General features: G+C 42.7%; 1 protein-coding gene across 1 annotated transcript in view; it reads right to left on the reverse strand.

Annotated features, from left to right (window-relative positions):
• LOXL4 (lysyl oxidase like 4) overlaps positions 1–21,072 on the reverse strand; it is a 94,249-nt gene that overhangs the window by 56,134 nt on the left and 17,043 nt on the right. The window contains exons 3-4 of the mRNA XM_040437145.1: positions 2,034–2,072; positions 686–899 (exon numbers count right to left, since the gene is read on the reverse strand). Of these exons, the coding sequence (XP_040293079.1) occupies positions 686–899; positions 2,034–2,072 (253 nt within the window). The remainder of the gene's footprint in view (positions 1–685; positions 900–2,033; positions 2,073–21,072) is intronic.

The raw sequence follows: 21,072 nt of genomic DNA on the forward strand, positions 1-21,072 counted from the left end.
CCTGCTTCCTCAATCTGCGCATAGAGAAAGCCTGTGAGGCCTGCCTTCCCCTGCCATCATAGAGAAAGCCTGTGAGTCCTGCTTCCCCACCCCTCATACAGAAAGTCTGTGAGTCCTGCTTCCTCCATCCATGCATAGAGAAGGCCTGTGAGTCCTGCTTCCCACACCTGCTAATAGAGAAAGCCTGTGAGTCCTGCTTCCTGCATCTGCGCATAGAGAAAGCCTGTGAGGCCTGCCTTCCCCTGCCATCATGGAGAAATCATGCTAGTCCTGCTTCCCCACCCCTCATACAGAAAGTCTGTGAGTCCTGCTTCCTCCATCCATGCATAGAGAAGGCCTGTGAGTCCTGCTTCCCACACCTATTAATACAGAAAGCCTGTGAGTTCTGCTTCCTACAACAATTAATACAGAAAGCCTGTGAGTCCTGCTTCTCTCACACACTCATAAAGAATGCCTTTGAGTCCTCTATGAGTGGATGGGGTTAGCAGGACTCACATAAGATATATCTCTGAGCTCAGCGTCCCCCCCCCCCTTTCTGTTCTATGTTTCCCTTAAATAGGAGACCTGACAGAGCTGGTTTAAAGCCAATCTCCACTCTGGATTATAGTAAATTTATTATATTATAGGATTAGACTGTAAAATGATGATGATTTATAAAGGTTTGCATGTGAGATAATGCACCTACCATCGTCTTAAACGCCTTCTTGAAGTTATTTGTGCTTCCAATTCCAGAGTTGGGTCCAGGCACACACTTCACTATGGCGTGCATCCCATTCCTACACGCAGGCTTGAAAGGCTTTGGAGAAACCTGGACTTTGCAGTTTGCCAGATGAGGTTCTGTTCCTGAGCAGGCGACTTTGTGAATCCAGAACATCTTCTTCTGACTTAACATCTTTAACCTGAGAGATTGACAGTGCATGCAATCAGTCCACTGAGTGTAATAGAAGACAACATGTCCCCTTCCCCTTAGCCCACTGGCAATGCAAGAAAAATGGAATAATTGCCATTTTCAAGCAATTAAAAGCAACATTGCTTGTTCTCAGTGAATAGAATTGTTCCTGTTTAAAGATGCTGAAAGCACATTAAAGGGCTTCTGTCACCCCACTAAAGTGTTTTTTTTTTTTTTTTGGGCTAGTTAAATTAGTTATATTGCGATCTATGAAAATATAATGGTGTTACTTACATTGATCCAGCAGTTTCTTCCAAAAACGAAGTTTTATAATATGTAAATTTGGTCTCTACCAGCAAGTAGGGCGGCTACTTGCTGGTAGCTGCTGCAGAAAACCGCCCCCCTCGTCGTGTTGATTGACAGGGCCAGCCGGGATCTCCTCCTCCGGCCAGCCCTGTCGGCATTTCAAAAATTGCGCGCCTGTGTTCATTCGGCGCAGGCGCTCTGAGATGAGGAGGCTCGTCTCCTCAGCACTCCCTCAGTGCGCCTGCGCCGATGACGTCTTCTATTTCGGTGATGTCATCGGCGCAGGCGCACTGAGGGAGTTCTGAGGAGACGAGCCTCCTCATCTCAGAGCGCCTGCGCCGAATCAACACAGGCGCGCGATTTTTGAAATGCCGACAGGGCTGGCCGGAGGAGGAGATCCCGGCTGGCCCTGTCAATCAACACGACGAGGGGGCGGTTTTCTGCAGCTGCTACCAGCAAGTAGACGCCCTACTTGCTGGTAGAGACCGAATTTACATATTATAAAACTTCATTTTTGGAAGAAACTGCTGGATCAAAGTAAGTAACACCATTATATTTTCATAGATCGCAATATAACTAATTTAACTAGCCCAAAAAAAAAAAATCACTTTAGTGGGGTGACAGAAGCCCTTTAAGCAAGAGTAGATATGTCCTGGCTATCAGCCATTAAACTTTAAGAATGTTTCCACTAACTGACAGCAAAGAAAGATTTTGAAAATGGTCAATGCTGATTGTTTTCTCAGGATTATAATTTATTGGGAATATATTTTTATGATTATATCAGATAAATATATTGATTCAACTCACTGTAAACTGTGAAATAAAAGTCTCTACTGACCTGGATTTTGGACCCTTGATCTTCATATTCCAGAGTTTCCTGTGATAATGAATATAAATAAGTTTAATCATTTCTGCCTTTTCTCCATTATTATATTTCACTTCTTTTCCTGTCTAGATGCCCATCATTACGGTACATGGCGCTGCTTCGCTACGCAGCACTGGCTTGTTTTAGTTTCTTCCACAAGGAACCAAGAAGCCTAAGATGGTCTGAGATCTTCTTTCCTATAGCCACCTTAAGGCCCCTTTCACACGAGCGAGTATTCCGCGCGGATGCGATGCGGGAGGTGAACGCATTGCACCCGCACTGAATACTGACCCATTCATTTCTATGGGGCTGTGCACACGAGCGGTGATTTTCACGCATCACTTTTGCGTTGCGTGAAAATCGCAGCATGCTCCTCTTTGTGCGTTTTTCACGTAACGCAGGCCCCATAGAAATGAATGGGGTTGCGTGAAAATCGCAAGCATCCGCAAGCAAGTGCGGATGCGGTGCGATTTTCACGCACGGTTGCTAGGAGACGATCGGGATGGAGACCCGAACCTTATTATTTTCCCTTATAACATGGATATAAGGGAAAATAATAGCATTCTGAATACAGAATGCATAGTAAAACAGGGCTGGAGGGGTTAAAAAAAAAATAAAAAGTCATTTAACTCACCTTTATCCACTTGCTCGCGTAGCCGGCATCTCCGTCTGACTCTTTTACTGTCTAGGACCTGTGGAGAGCATTAACTATAGTTTAAGGACCTGGGATGACGTCACTCCGGTCATCACATGGTACGTCACATGATCTTTTACCATGGTGATTCACCATGGTAAAAGATCATGTGACGTACCATGTGATGACCAGAGTGACGTCATCCCAGGTCCTTAAACTATAGTTAATGCTCTCCACAGGTCCTAGACAGTAAAAGAGTCAGACGGAGATGCCCGGCATCGCGAGCAAGTGGATTAAGGTGAGTTAAATTATTTTTTATTTTTTTTAACCCCCTCCAGCCCTGTTTTACTTAGCATTCTGTATTCAGAATGCTATTATTTTCCCTTATAACCATGTTATAAGGGAAAATAATACTATTTACAGAACACCAATCCCAAGCCCGAACTTCTGTGAAGAAGTTCGGGTTTGGGTACCAAACACGTGCGATTTTTCTCACGCGAGTGCAAAACGCATTACAAGGTTTTGCACTCGCGCGGAAAAATCGCGGGTGTTCCCGCAACGCACCCGGACATTTTTCCGCAACGCCCGTGTGAAAGAGGCCTAAGGCGTATTTCACACGAGCGTGACGGATTAGGTCCGGATGCGTTCAGGATGCGTTCAGTAAAACTCGCACCATTTTGCAAGCAAGTTCAGTCAGTTTTGTCTGCGATTGCGTTCAGTTTTTTCCACGCTGGTGCACTGCGTTTTGATGTGTTTTTCACGCGCGTGATAAAAAACCGAAGGTCTACAAACAACATCTCTTAGCAACCATCAGTGAAAAACGCATCGCATCCGCACTTGCTTGCAGATGCAATGCGTTTTTCACTGAAGCCCCATTCACTTCTGTGGGGCCAGGGCTGCGTGAAAAACGCAGAATATAGAACATGCTGCGTTTTTCTCGCAACCCAGAACTGATGCGTGAAAAAAAAAACACTCATGTGCACAGACTCATTGAAATGAATGGGTCAGGATTCAGTGCGGGTGCTATGCGTTCACGTCACGCATTGCACCCGCGCAGAAAACTCGCTCGTGTGAAAGAGGCCTTAGGCGGGCGAGTACACGGGCGAGTATTCCACGCGGATGCGATGCGTGAGTTGAACGCATTGCACCCGCACTGAATCCGGACCCATTCATTTCTATGGGGCTGTGCACACGAGCAGTGATTTTCACGCATCACTCGTGCGTTGCGTGAAAATCGCAGCATGCTCCTCTTTGTGCGTTTTTCACGTAACGCAGGCCCCATAGAAATGAATGGGGTTGCGTGAAAATCGCAAGCATCCGCAAGCAAGTGCGGATGCGGTGCGATTTTCACGCACGGTTGCTAGGTGACGATCGGGATGGAGACCCAATCATTATTATTTTCCCTTATAACATGGTTATAAGGGAAAATAATAGCATTCTGAATACAGAATACATAGTACAATAGCGCTGGAGGGGTTAAAAAAAAATTTAAAAAAATTTAACTCACCTTAATCCACTTGATCGCGCAGCCCGGCTTCTCTTCTGTCTTCATATGTGCTGTGAGCAATAGGACCTTTGATGATGTCACTACGCTCATCACATGATCCATCACCATGGTGATGGATCATGTGATGGACCATGTGATGAACGCAGTGACGTCATCAAAGGTCCTATTGCTCACAGATGAAGACAAAAGAGATGCGGGCTGCGCGAACAAGTGGATTAAGGTGAGTTTAAATTTTTATTTTTATTTTTTAACCCCTCCAGCGCTATTGTACTATGCATTCTGTATTCAGAATGCTATTATTTTCCCTTATAACCATGTTATAAGGGAAAATAATACAATCTACAGAACACCGATCCCAAGCCCGAACTTCTGTAAAGAAGTTCGGGTTTGGGTACCAAACATGCGCGATTTTTCTCACGCGAGTGCAAAACGCATTACAATGTTTTGCACTCGCGCGGAAAAATCGTGCATGTTCCCGCAATGGACCCTCACCTTTTCCCGCAACGCCCGTGTGAAAGAGGCCTTAAGGAGCTATCCTATTTTGACAACCCACTTCTCTGAATGACAAGGGTTTGTTAGCTGGAGCCCCCAGGGATGAGCTGCAATCAGCGGAGGAAACCTGCAGGAGGCTCATCATTTCCCCTATAGCAGCCATGGCATTACATGGCCAGTCATTGGTGGCAGCAGTGCACATGACCCCGTCTGTACCCCAATCGAGAGTAAACAAGTCTGGGACCGGAAGATTGTCAGAAGGAGCCAGGGTGCTAGAACGGAGCTGCAAGGAGTGGTGAGTGGGATTTTTCATTAGGTGCCACAATCTCCAGGGGCTAGTTAAAAGGGGCCATAATCCTGGAAAATCCCTTTAAGGGGTTAAGGTGTATTTTAGAATGATGCCATTTCCATTTACCCAACTTAAAAAATACTAAAGAACTTCTGAATATCAGGATGTGGCACAGTAACGCAACTTTATAGAGATTGGAGTCAGCTTTATGAAATAGAAAAAATGGATCGCTGCCGGAAAACAGTGAAATGTTTTAGGCAGCAGAGCTCTACGCATGGACCTGTATAGCTATACTACCTAGTATATGGCTGCACAACCTCCATGTGCTGCTATAAAGATGTACAGACAGAGGTATTCTCCTCTAGAATCAATGCTTCGGTACATGCAGCGTCCCACTCAGGAACACGTGGGAACTGCAAAATAGTTTTAAAACTGCATTTTCACATTGTATGTTATTTTGCACTGCAATACCTGTTGTATCCCTGTTCATAGGCTGGTCTGGTGTAATTTATACATCCCACCACTAGATGGGGATAACACGTAGCTCCTATATATATACCTAGGTCAGACAGATTAGTGTGTGGAGATCAGACAGGGTAATCCATCGATCTCAAGTTACTCTGCTGAGCTGGAGAGAGTGCAGATCTAGCACTTCTGCTCAGATTAAAGTTTAGTCCAAAAAGGGACAAAGGAAGGAAAGGATTAACAGCCAAAGGATAAAAGCCACAAATCAGGCATCCAGGACCTTTGGGATATTCAGGTGAAGGATCCCATAGCCTCCGGCAACCTCACCAAATTACACTGATACAGACATTTCCGGCTAAACTAAATCCAGCCAAGAAAGCCTATAAACAGTGGATTTTCAGATTAACTCTAATACCAACAAGAGACTGTATTCTGTACTGCTGCAACTAAATTCAACCCTAGTAAAAGTTGTGAGTTGCATCTTACCACTGTCTACCTCATTATTACAACTATTGGTTGTACCACCATTAACGGTACTGGCGTCACGACAAAAACCATCAAGGGACTCAGCCGCAACAAGCACCCTAAGCACCCCTAACATCAAGGGCACCTCAACCACCATCTTGGCTGATGCTTCCCTACCGCAGAGCGTGCCCCGGAGGATTTCGCGCTGTCCACCTCAACACTGTGCTGCCAGCCCAGGGAGGCTTTCTGCTAACCGTGAGTAAACTGATGAACTGTGTGTTATTATTTGGCCCCTCATCGGTCCACCGTGCACCTCACGTGTTGCCCCTGCGCTACTGGCTGGCTGCATACATATAACATCCAATGGAGCATACCTCTAGGAGGCATATGGTGGTATAGTGAAGACCTCATGCACCTCCTCGGCAGTCCTGTTACTAATCCATACAAAATAGAGCCTAAAGCCTTAATCATTTCACCTAAACTATTAAAAGCATACTACCTGGAAGTCTATATCCCATAGCTGTGCTTTTATCTTACACAGATCCATACTTACAGATATGTCCTTTCCTACCTTTCCAATTGGCCGAGCATGTGTGTCACGAGATATTGTGTCACGAGATGTCCATCCTATAGGTGTGTATGTGCGGCCACCCAGTGGTTGTGATGAGGATTACAGTCTATCAAGGGTTTTGATAGCATGTCACTAAGAAATTGGAGTCCTTCACCAAATATATGTACAACATTTCCCAAACTGGTTGTCACCGAACTCTCCATTTATATCAGGGACGTACTGACAGGGGGATGGCGCTCTGCAGCCTCTGTTTCATACACCATGCTGACTGTGATGGCGCTATTAATAGGTATCTCTCTATCAGTATATAGGCTCATTATTTGTGTGGCTTACGGTGGTATTATTTTTGTGCAGTTTGGCAGCAATATTTATATCCACTGTATGGTGGCTTTATTAAAAGTCTAACAAATTGGTTTTCCCGTTAACAACAGTTATCACCCATCCACAGGATAAGTGGTAAATATGTGATCGCCTGGGTCTGACCTCCTGACCCCTCCAAGGCACCACCGCTCTATTAACTTTTATGTGAAAGAGATAGCTGAGTGCTATACTCAGCAGTTCCACAGCAGTGGACAGAGTGGTGGTCATACGTGCACACTACTGCTCCCATCACACAGGACGACTTAGGCACCCTCATTCTCGTGATCAGTGGTGGTTCCAGCATTTGCACCCCCAGCGATCATACCTGTGGATAGGTGGTAAATGTTGTCAATGGGATTTTGATATTAAAGGCCTATCCTAAGGATAGTTCATCAATATCAGATCGGGTCACGTTCATCGGTCACGTGGCCTAGGCAAATGGGGCTGAGCTGCAATACCAAGCACAGCCACCATGGGCGTAGCTATAGGGGAAGCAGGGGAATCGGTTGCTCAGAAGGGGCCCATACAGGAGGACTAAAAGATTTTATTGTCTGGGCCTCCTCACCTGTATTATACAATTACATTATATACAGACACACTGTAGAAAACGGAGGGAGTGGCTGTCAGGCCTCGTCTGCGAGAGCTATCTTGACCAGCCACAGGTATTGGGATTGAAAGGGGATCTTGACCAGCCACAGGAATTGGGATTGAAAGGGAGGAGGTGGTTGCACAGACGTTTCGGGTTCGGGGGCCCATTCAAAAATTTGCTGTGGGGCCCAGTCATTTCTAGTTACGCCACTGACAGCCACTATGCAATGGACGGCGCTGTGCTTGATAAGCTGCAAGGAGGTCTCTTCAAACAGCTGCTCGGCAGGGGTGCTAGGAGTTGGACCTCCGCCAATCTGATATTGACGGCCTGTCCTGAGGATAGGTCATCAATATCCAAATCCCGTAAAACCCCTTTAAATCTCAATTTTCATAAAGCATATCTGCGTACCCCGATTTGACAAGCTTCTATGTACTCCCTTAACCTGAATGGTAACTAAATTTGCATTCTATGTACGCCCACGTCTCGCTCTGCTGTTTGTATTTCTCGGATTATACCAGGGAACCAGGAAGATCCGGATGGGCACTGATCTAGGAGCTGTACATGATCAGTACACAATACATAGGCCTCCTTACTCCCCGCTCTTTCACTAGACCCCCCCCTCCCATCTACGCAGCCGCTACAAACCCCAATATACATCATGTATGCGGCAGAGCCGGCTTATTAACAGCAGCTGAACACCCACACAAAGTGAGAAAGTATCCTGTTAATTAAAGGAACGTAAACATTTTGCTTTCCCTAAACTTTTAATTAAATGTGTATTAATATTTAAGACTTGTGATATTTAATTTACTTTCAATGAAGAGAATGTTAAATGTTAATTGTTCCCGAAGAACGTGTCCCTGACAGACACTGAAACCACAGATTAACGTGATATTATTCCATAACTCTGCACAGAAGACGTCTCTTATTGTAAGGATGAAGACAAACGTCCGCAGCAATGTGATAGCGCCGCCGTACGAGGAGCTGCTGAGATCAGGGTGCATGGAAATGCATCCCCGAGTGCTGAAAACATACGTTCTTATAGAGAGGGCAGGGATATCCTATAAATCATCCTACTGAAAAACAATATGCTCCTTACTCTAAAAAGGCTGATAACAGAGAGAAATAGATTACCTCAAAGAATTTGGATTAAATATTAAAGAACACCCATCAAACCTATTAAACCAGGCAATATATGGCCTGGTAGAGTTGATCCTGCTGATTAAAATGACACCTGTCTTGTGAAAATCGGTTGCGGGGTTCCCGAGAAAAAAAGACTTTTATTATTTATGCAAATTAGGTCCCTGAGGGGCGTGGTCAGCACTGGACAGTTGAGAAGCTGAAGCACACAAATGGACTAGGCCCCGCCCCTCTGTTCACTAAAGCTCTACTCTGCATAAAAGAAGAATAAAAGCTTTTCTCTGAAATGCCACCACCGATTTTCACTAGCCAGGTATCATTTTAATCAGCAAGTTCAACCCTAGTAGGCAGTGTGATTGATTTAATAGAATTGATCCTGCTGACATGTGCCCTTTAAGGGTTGAACAGGCCAATCTGAAGACCAGAAACTGGTGAACCCAGCTACTAACATGATAATCGGGCTGGGGCCGGTTCATGCTATCACACCACCTATCAACAAGGGCCAGGAAGCTTGTTTCTTTACAGGATGATTTGTATTTGCATGATTTTAGGGTGCATGTAACTTATTAACTACATTTTATAACTCTAAGGCGAACAAAAACCTGTTCTGATACTGTTTTTTTTTTACATTTTTAATATTCCATTGATGACCCCGCAGCATAAATAAAATGTTCCCTTAATTCTGCCACAGTACAAATACAGTGATACCAAATTTATATTGTTTTTTTATGTTTTATAACTACTACAAAAATATTTTTTACCACCATATTAATTTTTTATTTTGTCCATCGACAAAGCTGCGTTAAATATTTTAGACTTTTTGATTGCTTTTTATTAAATTTTTGGAGGCTGGTGAACAGAAGCATTCTGATATTGGTTTTTAGCTTCTTTTACCCTAATTAGTTTGTTTACTAGGATGAGTTGTTACAGGCGAGGAGATACCAATGATGTATTATGTGTGCCACTGGAAAGGTTTCATTTAATAGCCATATCCTGCCCTTTCTTATATGGCGCTGTCATTTCTTACTGTTACCTCCCATTAAGATCCCCAGAATCACCGAGACCTGACATTGTAATCTCTTTCCTTCGAACCTAATGCACTTTTTCTTTACAGTGGTTGGAAGCTTAGGTTTTCCTGATACAGAGCTCCAAATCCCCTGCATAGTCATGGAACTATATGAGAACATTCTGATTGTCACCACTAGAGGGAGATTAGGAGCTAACAGCAATCATTGAAGTCAAATAATAAAACAGTACATGGTATGCTCCTACACTCCCCCTAGTGGTGGCTTCAGGTAGACAGAATATTCTGTATTTCAATGCAGGGAATTTCGAGTTCCGTCCCAACCCTTATAAGACCATATATTAAGAAATAATTCTGCTTAAAGTGTAAGATCTAAAAATGTCATTGAATTAAAATGCGGGTCTCTCATGCCAACCAGTTATATTTTGAGCCTTTCTTGGAATTATTATGAGCTCCCATGTTTGTAAATTATGAAGCTACTCAGCTGGATTAGAAAAAAAAAAACTATGAATATAAGCAAAGAAATTGTCAACCATGGTCCCCGCTGAGAGACTGCAAAAAACTGCTTACTTTACCGTTTCAGTATCCAAGCAGGAAAAAAATTATGTGACCAGATGGTTTTCTTCTCTCCTCCAGTATGAAGTTTCTATAGCAACTTTTTGTGCAAAAGCAGAAATGTCTGGTTTATCCTGGAATATGTTTATTTATTTGGGATGATACAATGTAACCTAATTTAGTCCGAAATTCAGATTTTCTGTAAAAGCAAAATCGTTTGGGAGTAAATAAATAAATTGTTTTCATGATGGATAGATAATGATATGTATATATAGGTTTTATGTATCTATCTATTTATAAATCTATCTAGTATCTATCTATCTTCATTCTAGATAGACAGAATTGAGAAAGATAGATAGATAGATACAGAGAGATATATATGAGATGTGTATCTATCTATCTATCTATCTATCTATCTATCTATCTATCTATCTATCTATCTATCTATCTATCTATCTATCTATCTATCTATCTATCCTGTATCTCTCTATCCTGTATCTATCTATCCTGTATCTATCTATCTATCTATCTATCTATCTATCTATCTATCTATCTATCTATCTATCTATCTATCAGTCTGTCTATATACCTTTTGGAAAAAAGAAAAACACCGCTATCAAACTTATTATTTTATACAGATGTGAAAGCTAAGTTTAGAATTTCGTAGATTTGCACACCTGTAGCATTTGTTTCTTTGAGTAAGCCTATTTGGTGATCTGTATGCCTTTCTGTAATGGCTTTTCAAGCTGTACTCCAACTCCCATCATGCCCTGAGAGCCTGCGCCAACAGCTGACAAGCCCCAAGTTGCATACCCTTTAATGTAATATTCCATACATGTAGCTTTGCAATAGATACAATTGGTAACATTTTGCTACCTGGTCATTAACCTTTTATCTCACCATAGCCCTCAGACCCTCCTGATGAGCCGCTGAGAACCATTGTTTTCCAGCCATTTAAAGAACACACAGATTATGGTGCAGGGAACGCATACAATTACAGCTAACCATATCCTCTGAATAGCAGACCAGTCCGCTCCCCGTCTACTAATGACACCTTGTTGAACCCATTAACTTATCTAAAAGGTCACCCAGTATCCGGGGAGTGCAGCGATTCAGTGGCCGATCTCATACAATGGCTGCTATTACTCTCTCTCTCATTATTATGCCTTCAGAATTAGCCTCATTTTTAGATTTGCCACTGATCATTTAGAAAATGCCAGAATAGATTCTGGTCATGCGGAACATGTCGTGCGCAGCCGTGAGTGCTGTTCTGTGTGGTCGTCCTGAGGGCGGACGTCAGAATAAAGTCCATTTAATGGAGCAAAAATACAATTTGAGCACATTTCCAGGATAATAAGGTATAATGCAAAGGTCTAATACCACTAGTTACAAAAATCATACAATTCCTAATAAGTTATTCTCTTCTGTCAAATTCTCAAAAACTTTATTCCATTATATGTTTAGTTTTGTTTCTGGAAAAGCTGGGTAACTATCAATATGGCCACCATTACTATTCCTACTGAAATATGACCCCAAATAACTAGGCTGATTTGTGCTTAAAGGCCATGTACACCTTTGGAGGCATTTTTTTTTTAAATGATTGCATAAAAAACTTTTTGGGCTTAAAATCATTTTTTTTCAATTGGCCTTTATTAAAAATATTGAGCCATTCTGTCACAAAGCGGTAACTGTTTTTCTAGTTTTATCTCTAAACTACTGAAAGGTCATAAACATTTATTTAAGCCCCATTCATTATAAACCTTTAATGAGTGTTTATAATGTCAGAGAGCAGAGATAAGGAGTCTGTCTGCTCCTGGTCTGATGGAAAAGACACCAAATCCAAAGGGTTCTACTAGAGCATGTCAGCTCTGTACAGAAAAAAGGACGCCATATTTTTAATAATGACCAATTAAAAATATATATTTTTAGCTCAAAATGAGAACAATACAATAATAAAAAATAAAAAAATGCCCCCAAGGGTGTACATAGCCTTTAATGCGTTCAAAAATATCTAGGTGACCACCCTAGGAGTATGTGAAATAAATACCACATTGTTTTTCAACCTAAAGGGGTCTACCAGTTTGTATCAAAACCCTATAAAATAATCACTTATGAATCTACTGTAGTTTTGTAATGTATTCCTTTTACCTTATTGCTCCTATCTCTTATTCCGGGCTGTGGTCACATGACCATGTCCACACTGCTCTCATACTTCCTGTGAGGTCATGTCCATGAGGCGGAGCAGTGATAGGGGAGTGTCTATGTAACTAGCTGGGTGGGAGGAGCTATAAACTAGCTAGGCTTCTTAGGGGCGGGGCTGTAGCTGTGGCAGAGGAAGGAGAAGTGCATTATGGGTCTGGTTGGACACAGCAATAGGAAGTGCTACATAGAAGATGGAAGCAGACGAGTTTAAATGGTGAGAACAGGTCAGGAGAGTCCAGACTGAAAACTGGGGGTGATGTATATAAAGGTAAGCAACTACATGAACATATCTGTTAAAAACCATAATAATCCTGGAAAACCCCTCTAACAGTACGCACAAAGGGAACGCATTTTCCATTGGGGATTTGCATGCAATGTTGTACCGTACCAGCAGAGTGGAAGATATTTCAGAAATCTCGTTGACGTGCTGCACAAGCGTAAATTGACCTGCGGTGTGGATTTTGAGTTCTCATCCTATTAATTTATGCTGTGGATTCGCATACTCATGTTTATGTCCAGAAGCTGAAGGACCCAATAATTTTCACAGCTGACACTTTGCTACATTTGTATCCAGTCAACACAACATCAAAACATCAGCGGCCCAAATCTCTCTCTAGTTTGCTACAATGTATCAGTGCAGGTAATTGTGAAGGTTTGCTTAGACTGGATACAGTTTAAGTATTAGGTCTCATGCATGTGACCGTATTTCGCAACCGTGTCTGATCCGCCTTTTCTGAAGATAGCACACGAACCCATTAATTTCTATGGATCTGCGGAAAAAAAAAAAAACGTACACGACACGGATCTCAGATCCACGTGCTGTCTGCATCCGTACGTCTGTTCTACAAATTAAGGAATATCTCCTATTCTTGTCCATTTTGCAGACAAGATTAGCCATATCTAGTAAAGGGAGTGAGAAAAAAGGTAAGTGCACAAGGAAGATAGTCGTATTTTGCGGATCCATGGTTTTCGGACGGCAATACGGACACGGTCGTGTGCATGAGGGCTTGGGTCGCTTTCACATAGCTGTAGCACAGGTGAATTTTTGCATCCATATTACATAACACCCAGACCCAAACCAGTTTATCTAAACTACACGAGGATCACCATGGGAGACTGCGGTGATCTAAAGTCCGGTTCAAATGAACTAATGGCCGTCTGGGTGTTGAGGCACTAAAATGTGTCCATATTAGGGCTCATTCACACGACCGTATTGCGGAACGGGTGTGGACCCATTCATTTCAATGGGGCCACACAAAAAAAAGATGCGGAGAGCACATCGTTTGCTGTCTGCATCCGTAGTTCCGTTCCGCGGCCCCGCAAATAATATAGAGCATGTCCTACTCTTGTCCACAATTGCGGACAAGAATAGACATTTTCTATGATATTGGCGGCCATATCTGAACATTGCGGAACGCACATGGGCCGGTATCCGTGCTTTGCGGATCAGAAAAACACTATGGTCGTGTGAGTGCGCCCTTCAAGTGTTTTCGGCCTTTGGTAAAAAAAAAAACAAGACGCTTCCTCTGCAAGCAGAAGTCTTGAAAATCATGAAGAATTAATACACTAAGTGAATTAGAAAGTTGCTGAACTTTTTGGAAAACAATGTTTAAAAGGGTTGCACAAGATTACAGAAACAGCACCACCACACGCTCAGCTCCCTAGAAGTGAATGGGATAGAGCTGCAATACCATTTACAACCTGTGGGCAAGTGGGGCACTGTTTCTCAAAGCGCATTCATGTTTTTCTAATCCTGTTTCCATATCAATCACTTAATACTTAATCCATATGAGACGACTATGGATTTCATATGGCAAAAAAATAAAAAAAATTAAAAAAAATTGTGCGGAGAACCTCATAATTCGGCTTTAGAAACAGAGAAAGCTGAGTCCGGGGAACTACATCAGAGTTCAATTTAAACTTCAGCTAAACACTTCAAGTTCTTCAGATTTTTCAGTTTTCAGCCGAGAGCTTGATTATAAATTCTCACGCAGATAGCAATGAATCGAAGATGAGAGGCCTATGATGAAGCCAAATCTATTTGTCGGGAGAACAATTCTGAGGTTTGCTCAGATAATTAATGTTCCAGTCTTGCTCAGAGTTATCTCCTGCGAGACAGAAATTGACCTGTCTCCTGCTACCGTACCGAAAATGTACATCCTCGTCTTTCTGCTTACTCAGTCCTTGGCAGCCATTTCCACCCTGACTGCAGAAAAATAATCTCCACTCCGACCGACTGTAATCACACAATGGCTACGTACTGCCACACGCTAACGACATGCTACTCAGTGTCAAGATGGAAACCAAGAGGATGTAGAAGGACGGGAAGATTGCGGTTACGTGGAACAATAGCACAAAACAGAGCTGAAGAAAACGGTTAAAGGGCAACTCCGTCTAAAAGGGTTAGTTGTGGCTTGTAAGCAGCCTACTAGGGAATTATGAGTTATTCCATTCAGGACCAGACAAAATTTTTGTATTTTTCATCATCGTTAATAAGTTGAACCACTTGCGGACGACTCAGATCAGCTGTACAGTAAGGCCCCAGAAGGTGTATTTCCTAATGTGTCAGCCCCAATTACAGGAGAAATCAGTGATAAAAATATAATGTCAAATGTTAAAATGCCCTCTAAAAGTCTTGCATGACTTTATGGAAGGGGGGAGGGGGGCACAACATGTAAAATAACATAAAAAACATGAATGAATAAATAAATACAAAACAAAGGAATGCCACGACTAGCCCACACTCAAGCTTCTAGTCCCATCCCCAACAAAATATATGTCCCCTATGTAAAAATGACCATAATGGAAAAGATGACACAACTGAAAAAATTATATATATATATATATTTTCTCCCCTTTCTTTTTACATTTCCCCAAGTCTAAAAAATAAAAAAACACAAAATACAAAAATATAAATGACTTACAAACTATGGACAACCTTTGGCGGCGATTTTTTTTTTTTATGATTGTATTTTAATAATTTCGGGCTAAAAATCTTTTTTTTCAATTGGTCATTATTAAAAAATATTCAGCCGTTCTATCACAAAAAAGTTAACTCTTTGTCTAGCTGTGTGAATCCCACTTTTTACTTTCACTTTGTGTCATCCAATAAACCTTATCCCTAAATTACTAAGAGGTCATAAACACTTATTTAAGCCACATTCTTTTCAATAAGATAAGAACTGAGCTCTAATGAGTGTTTAGGAGGTCAGAGATCAGAGATAAGGAGCCATGAGCTGAGCGGGCTGAGTGAAAACAGACAGCAGGCTACTAGATAATCTCAACACTGTAAAGAGAAAAGGGCTCCACATTTTGAAAAAAATATTTTTAGCTCAAAATGAGTACAATGTAATAATAATAATAATAATAAAAAATTACCCCCAAAGGAGTACATGGCCTTTAAAGGGAACCCGTCAATTTGACCTTGGTGTTTGAGCTGCAGGCAGTATGTTATAGAGCAGGGGGAGCTGAGCAGATTGATATATAGTTTTGTGAGCAACATTCAGTAAATGTTCCGGCAGGAGGTTCCGGCAACATAAAGAAACAAGTGCAGCCATTGCTAATTTGACCACCCAGTCATTACCTGGCCTCTCCACTAGAGGGCAGTGGAATACCAAAACAACAGCGCGACTCGCAGACAAAGGGCAGGAGCATCCTCTCATGAGTTTCAGCAGCTCAAGCAGCGAGGAGGATTTTAGGTTCCTCCTCTTAGGAGTTGCCCTTCAGTCAAGGTACAGAAAAAAGAGCCACAACATGCCACAACATGGACTGGACTTGAAGGGTAAGAACTTGTTGGCCCATCTGTTTTGTTCCATTGCCCTGCTCAGTCCTCACCCAAATGGACGTGGTTTGTTAGGACTCCCCCCATCTGCAAAAATACCTCCAAGTTGCGCCTGACAGCGCCAATTCCTTTTTTGCCCCTTCTCAGGTTTAGTGGGAGCCCCCTTTTGCTTAAAGGGTTCTCATTAAAATTGCTGCTATTTAATATCATACCTCATGTGGATTACAAATAATGACTTTATTACCTCATGTGGATTACAAATGACTTTGGCAATATTTGTTCCAGTTTGGTGCACTCGACCAGCCAAACGCTCAAGGGAGAGACTCAAACGTATACCTGAGCTCATTATGGTTCCCAATGTGAAATTGCTTGCACTATGTATTTGCACTACTTTTGCATTAATGTTTTGCAATTTTAGAAACGTTCGAGCACCAATGCCACCTCCAGCGCCTAGCCCCTGACTAACCTAGAACTGAAGTCTGAGCACTGCAGCAACCACACCGCCCCAAAAGGCAGAAGAAGAGAACTGAAGAGGACCCCACAAGTCTGACTCAGGCCTGAGGTAAGTCTCCCTGGGGGAGGACTAATGTGCCGTGTGTGCCATGAGTTCTGCCGTGTATAATCCCATCTGCAAATTACAGGTATCACTACAGATTAAATTATACAGATGAAGTGCAGAAGAAGTGTTTTCTAATTATATCTATGGTATAATCAGAAGACCCTTAGCTGATTATTTATTCTCTGCACTACTTGCTAAAGGATAACTGTCATATTTTTATTTTATTTGCCAGTTTATTAGAGCTAGGCATGTACACCTGAGTTAGTCTGTCAATGATTGTCAAAAGACCTGTAATTACCTTATAATAACAGCTTTCATTAATGTCCTCTGTCCCTTTCCACTGCTCCCTTAAAAGACCGTTGCTAGGGCTTGTCTGTCTTCCTTTTAGTATAAACAGAAGACAGAGGGGCGGTCTTCCACACTGCATGCCTGCATTAGGCTTCAGTGAGGAGGCGTGTCTCTCAGTAATCCAATCTGATTGGCTGACAGGGAGCTGCTGGCTACAGCAAGTGTGTATGGGAAGTGAGAGAAAGCAGTTTGGGCCTCAGAGAACTGGCAGAGGAGCCATCTTGAGAAGATCCTCATATTGTAAATGTTTAACCACCTCAGCCCCCAGTGCTTAAACACCCTGAAAGACCAGGCCACTTTTTACACTTCTGACCTACACTACTTTCACCGTTTATTGCTCGGTCATGCAACTTACCACCCAAATGAATTTTACCTCCTTTTCTTCTCACTAATAGAGCTTTCATTTGGTGGTATTTCATTGCTGCTGACATTTTTACTTTTTTTGTTATTAATCGAAATTTAACGATTTTTTTGCAAATAAATGACATTTTTCACTTTCAGTTGTAAAATTTTGCAAAAAAAACGAGATCCATATATAAATTTTGCTCTAAATTTATTGTTCTACATGTCTTTGATAAAAAAAAAATGTTTGGGTAAAAAAAAAATGGTTTGGGTAAAAGTTATAGCGTTTACAAACTATGGTACAAAAATGTGAATTTCCGCTTTTTGAAGCAGCTCTGACTTTCTGAGCACCTGTCATGTTTCCTGAGGTTCTACAATGGCCAGACAGTACAAACACCCCACAAATGACCCCATTTCGGAAAGTACACACCCTAAGGTATTCGCTGATGGGCATAGTGAGTTCATAGAACTTTTTATTTTTTGTCACAAGTTAGTGGAATATGAGACTTTGTATGAAAAAAAAAACAAAAAAAAAAAACATCATTTTCCACTAACTTGTGACAAAAAATAAAAAATTCTAGGAACTTTCCATGCCCCTCAAGGAATACCTTGGGGTGTCTTCTTTCCAAAATGGGGTCACTTGTGGGGTAGTTATACTGCCCTGGCATTTTCCAGGGGCCCTAATGTGTGGTAAGTAGGTAAATGACCTGTGAAATCCAAAAGGTGCTCTTTGGAATGTGGGCCCCTTTGCCCACCTAGGCTGCAAAAAAGTGTCACACATGTGGTATCGCCGTATTCAGGAAAAGTTGGGGAATGTGTTTTGTGGTGTCATTTTACATATACCCATGCTGGGTGAGAGAAATATCTTGGCAAAAGACAACTTTTCCCATTTTTTTATACAAAGTTGGCATTTGACCAAGATATTTATCTCACCCAGCATGGGTATATGTAAAATGACACCCCAAAACACATTCTCCAACTTCTCCTTAATACGGAGATACCACATGTGTGACACTTTTTTGCAGCCTAGGTGGGCAAAGGGGCCCAAATTCCTTTTAGGAGGGCATTTTTAGACATTTGGATACCAGACTTCTTCTCACGCTTTGGGGCCCCTAAAATGCCAGGGCAGTATAAATACCCCACATGTGACCCCATTTTGGAAAGAAGACACCCCAAGGTATTCAATGAGGGGCATGGAGAGTTCATAGAAAAAAAAATATTTTGGCACAAGTTAGCGGAAATTGATTTTTTTGATTTTTTTGATTTTTTTTCTCACAAAGTCTCCCTTTCCGCTAACTTGGGACAAAAATTTCAATCTTTCATGGACTCAATATGCCCCTCAGCGAATACCTTGGGGTGTCTTCTTTCCAAAATGGTGTTATTTGTGGGGTGTTTGTACTGCCCTGGCATTTGAGGGTCTCCGCAATCATTACATGTATGCCCAGCATTAGGAGTTTCTGCTATTCTCCTTATATTGAGCATACGGGTAATGAAATTTTTTTTTTCCGTTCAGCCTCTGGGCTGAAAGAAAAAAATGAACGGCACAGATTTCTTCATTCGCATCGATCAATGTGGATGAAAAAATCTCTGCCAAAAAAAGAAAAAGGAGGGAAAAGGCGTCTGCCAGGACATAGGAGCTCCGCCCAACATCCATACCCACTTCAGCTCGTATGCCCTGGCAAACCAGATTTCTCCATTCACATCAATCGATGTGGATAAATAAATCCTTGCCGGGATTTTTTTTTTTTTATATATATACAAAGTGTTTGCCAAAGCATAGGAACACCGCCACCTCCTCAGCTCATATGCCTCGGCAAACGTATCTTTTACTGCAGAGGAGAAATCTCGTCTTGCAGCGCCGCATACACCGACTTGCGTGTAATCTGACAGCAGCGCAATGCTTCTGTCCGAATGCACATCAGTACTGCAGCTAGTCGATCGGTTGGTCCACCTGGAAGGTAAAAAAAACAAAACAAAAAAGAAAAAACCAGGCCGCAACACAATAATTTTATTAACTTTGGAAGAGAACATATTAACTTTAACTTTTTGAACTAAACATTAACCTTTTTGCTTACTGGTGTTTTTTTTTTTTTTTTTTTTTTTTTACCTTTATAGAACAAACCTCTCCTTCCCCATGGGACAATGTGCAAAGCGCAAATCGCCCAAAGATGTGGCGAAGTACGTTATGCACTTTATCCCAGGTAAAAGGAGAGGTTTGCAGCAGCTGTGAGAGAAAGGGCCCTAATAGCCCTGTGTGCCTGTCCTGTGAGATGCAATCCCTATGCTAGGTGTACCTGTGTGTGGTACTTCCGGAAACACTCTCCTAAGCATAGGGCAGGGTGGTCCGGACAGTCAGGACAGAAATAGCGGGTGTCACGCCTTATTCCACTCCTGCTACAGACACAACATTTTTTTCGGGGTGGCGGTTGGGTTGAGGTACCAGCAACGACACTGGGGAAATGTCGCTCGTGTAGACGGCTAACTACACTGGTGGATGGGGCCACGGAACCTCCTGAGTAAAGGAGGTTCTCGATGATCTCTTCCTGGAATTTGAGGAAGGATCGTGTTCTCCCAGCCTTACTGTAGAGAACAAAACTATTATACAGCGCCAATTGAATTAAATATACAGACACCTTCTTATACCAGCGTCTGGTTCTGCGGGAAACTAAATAGGGAGCCAACATCTGGTCATTGAAGTCCACCCCTCCCATGAGCGCATTATAGTCGTGGACTGAGAGGGGCTTTTCAATGACACGGGTTGCCCTTTCAATTTGGATTGTCGTGTCTGCGTGAATGGAGGAGAGCATGTAAACGTCACGCTTGTCTCTCCATTTCACCGCGAGCAGTTCTTCGTTACACAAGGCAGCCCTCTCCCCCCTTGCAAGACGGGTGGTTACAAGCCGTTGGAGGAAGCCCACGCGACTAGTTCGCGCGGTGCCACAGGCGCAAATCCGTTCTAGAAACAAATGCCTAAAGAGGGCCACACTTGTGTAAAAATTGTCCACATAAAGATGGTACCCCTTGCCGAATAAGGGTGACACCAAGTCCCAGACTGTCTTCCCACTGCTCCCCAGGTAGTCAGGGCAACCGACCGGCTCCAGGGTCTGATCTTTTCCCTCATAGATCCGAAATTTGTGGGTATAGCCTGTGGCCCTTTCACAGAGCTTATACAATTTGACCCCATACCGGGCACGCTTGCTTGGGATGTATTGTTTGAAGCCAAGGCGCCCGGTAAAATGTATTAGGGACTCGTCTACGCAGATGTTTTGCTCAGGGGTATACAAATCTGCAAATTTCTGGTTGAAATGGTCTATGAGGGGCCGAATTTTGTGGAGCCGGTCAAAAGCTGGGTGGCCTCTGGGACGGGAGGTGGTGTTGTCGCTAAAGTGCAGGAAACGCAGGACGGCCTCAAATCGTGTCCTGGACATAGCAGCAGAGAACATGGGCATGTGATGAATCGGGTTCGTGGACCAATATGACCGCAATTCATGCTTTTTGGTTAGACCCATGTTGAGGAGAAGGCCCAGAAAAATTTTAAGTTCGGAAACTTGGACTGGTTTCCACCGGAAAGACTGGGCATAAAAGCTTCCCGGGTTTGCGGTTATAAATTGTGTGGCATACCGGTTTGTCTCTGCCACGACTAAGTCCAAGAGCTCCACAGTCAAGAACAGCTCAAAAAATCCCAGGGC

Source organism: Bufo bufo, chromosome 6 (assembly GCF_905171765.1).
Source record: "Bufo bufo chromosome 6, aBufBuf1.1, whole genome shotgun sequence".
Lineage (NCBI taxonomy): Eukaryota > Metazoa > Chordata > Amphibia > Anura > Bufonidae > Bufo > Bufo bufo.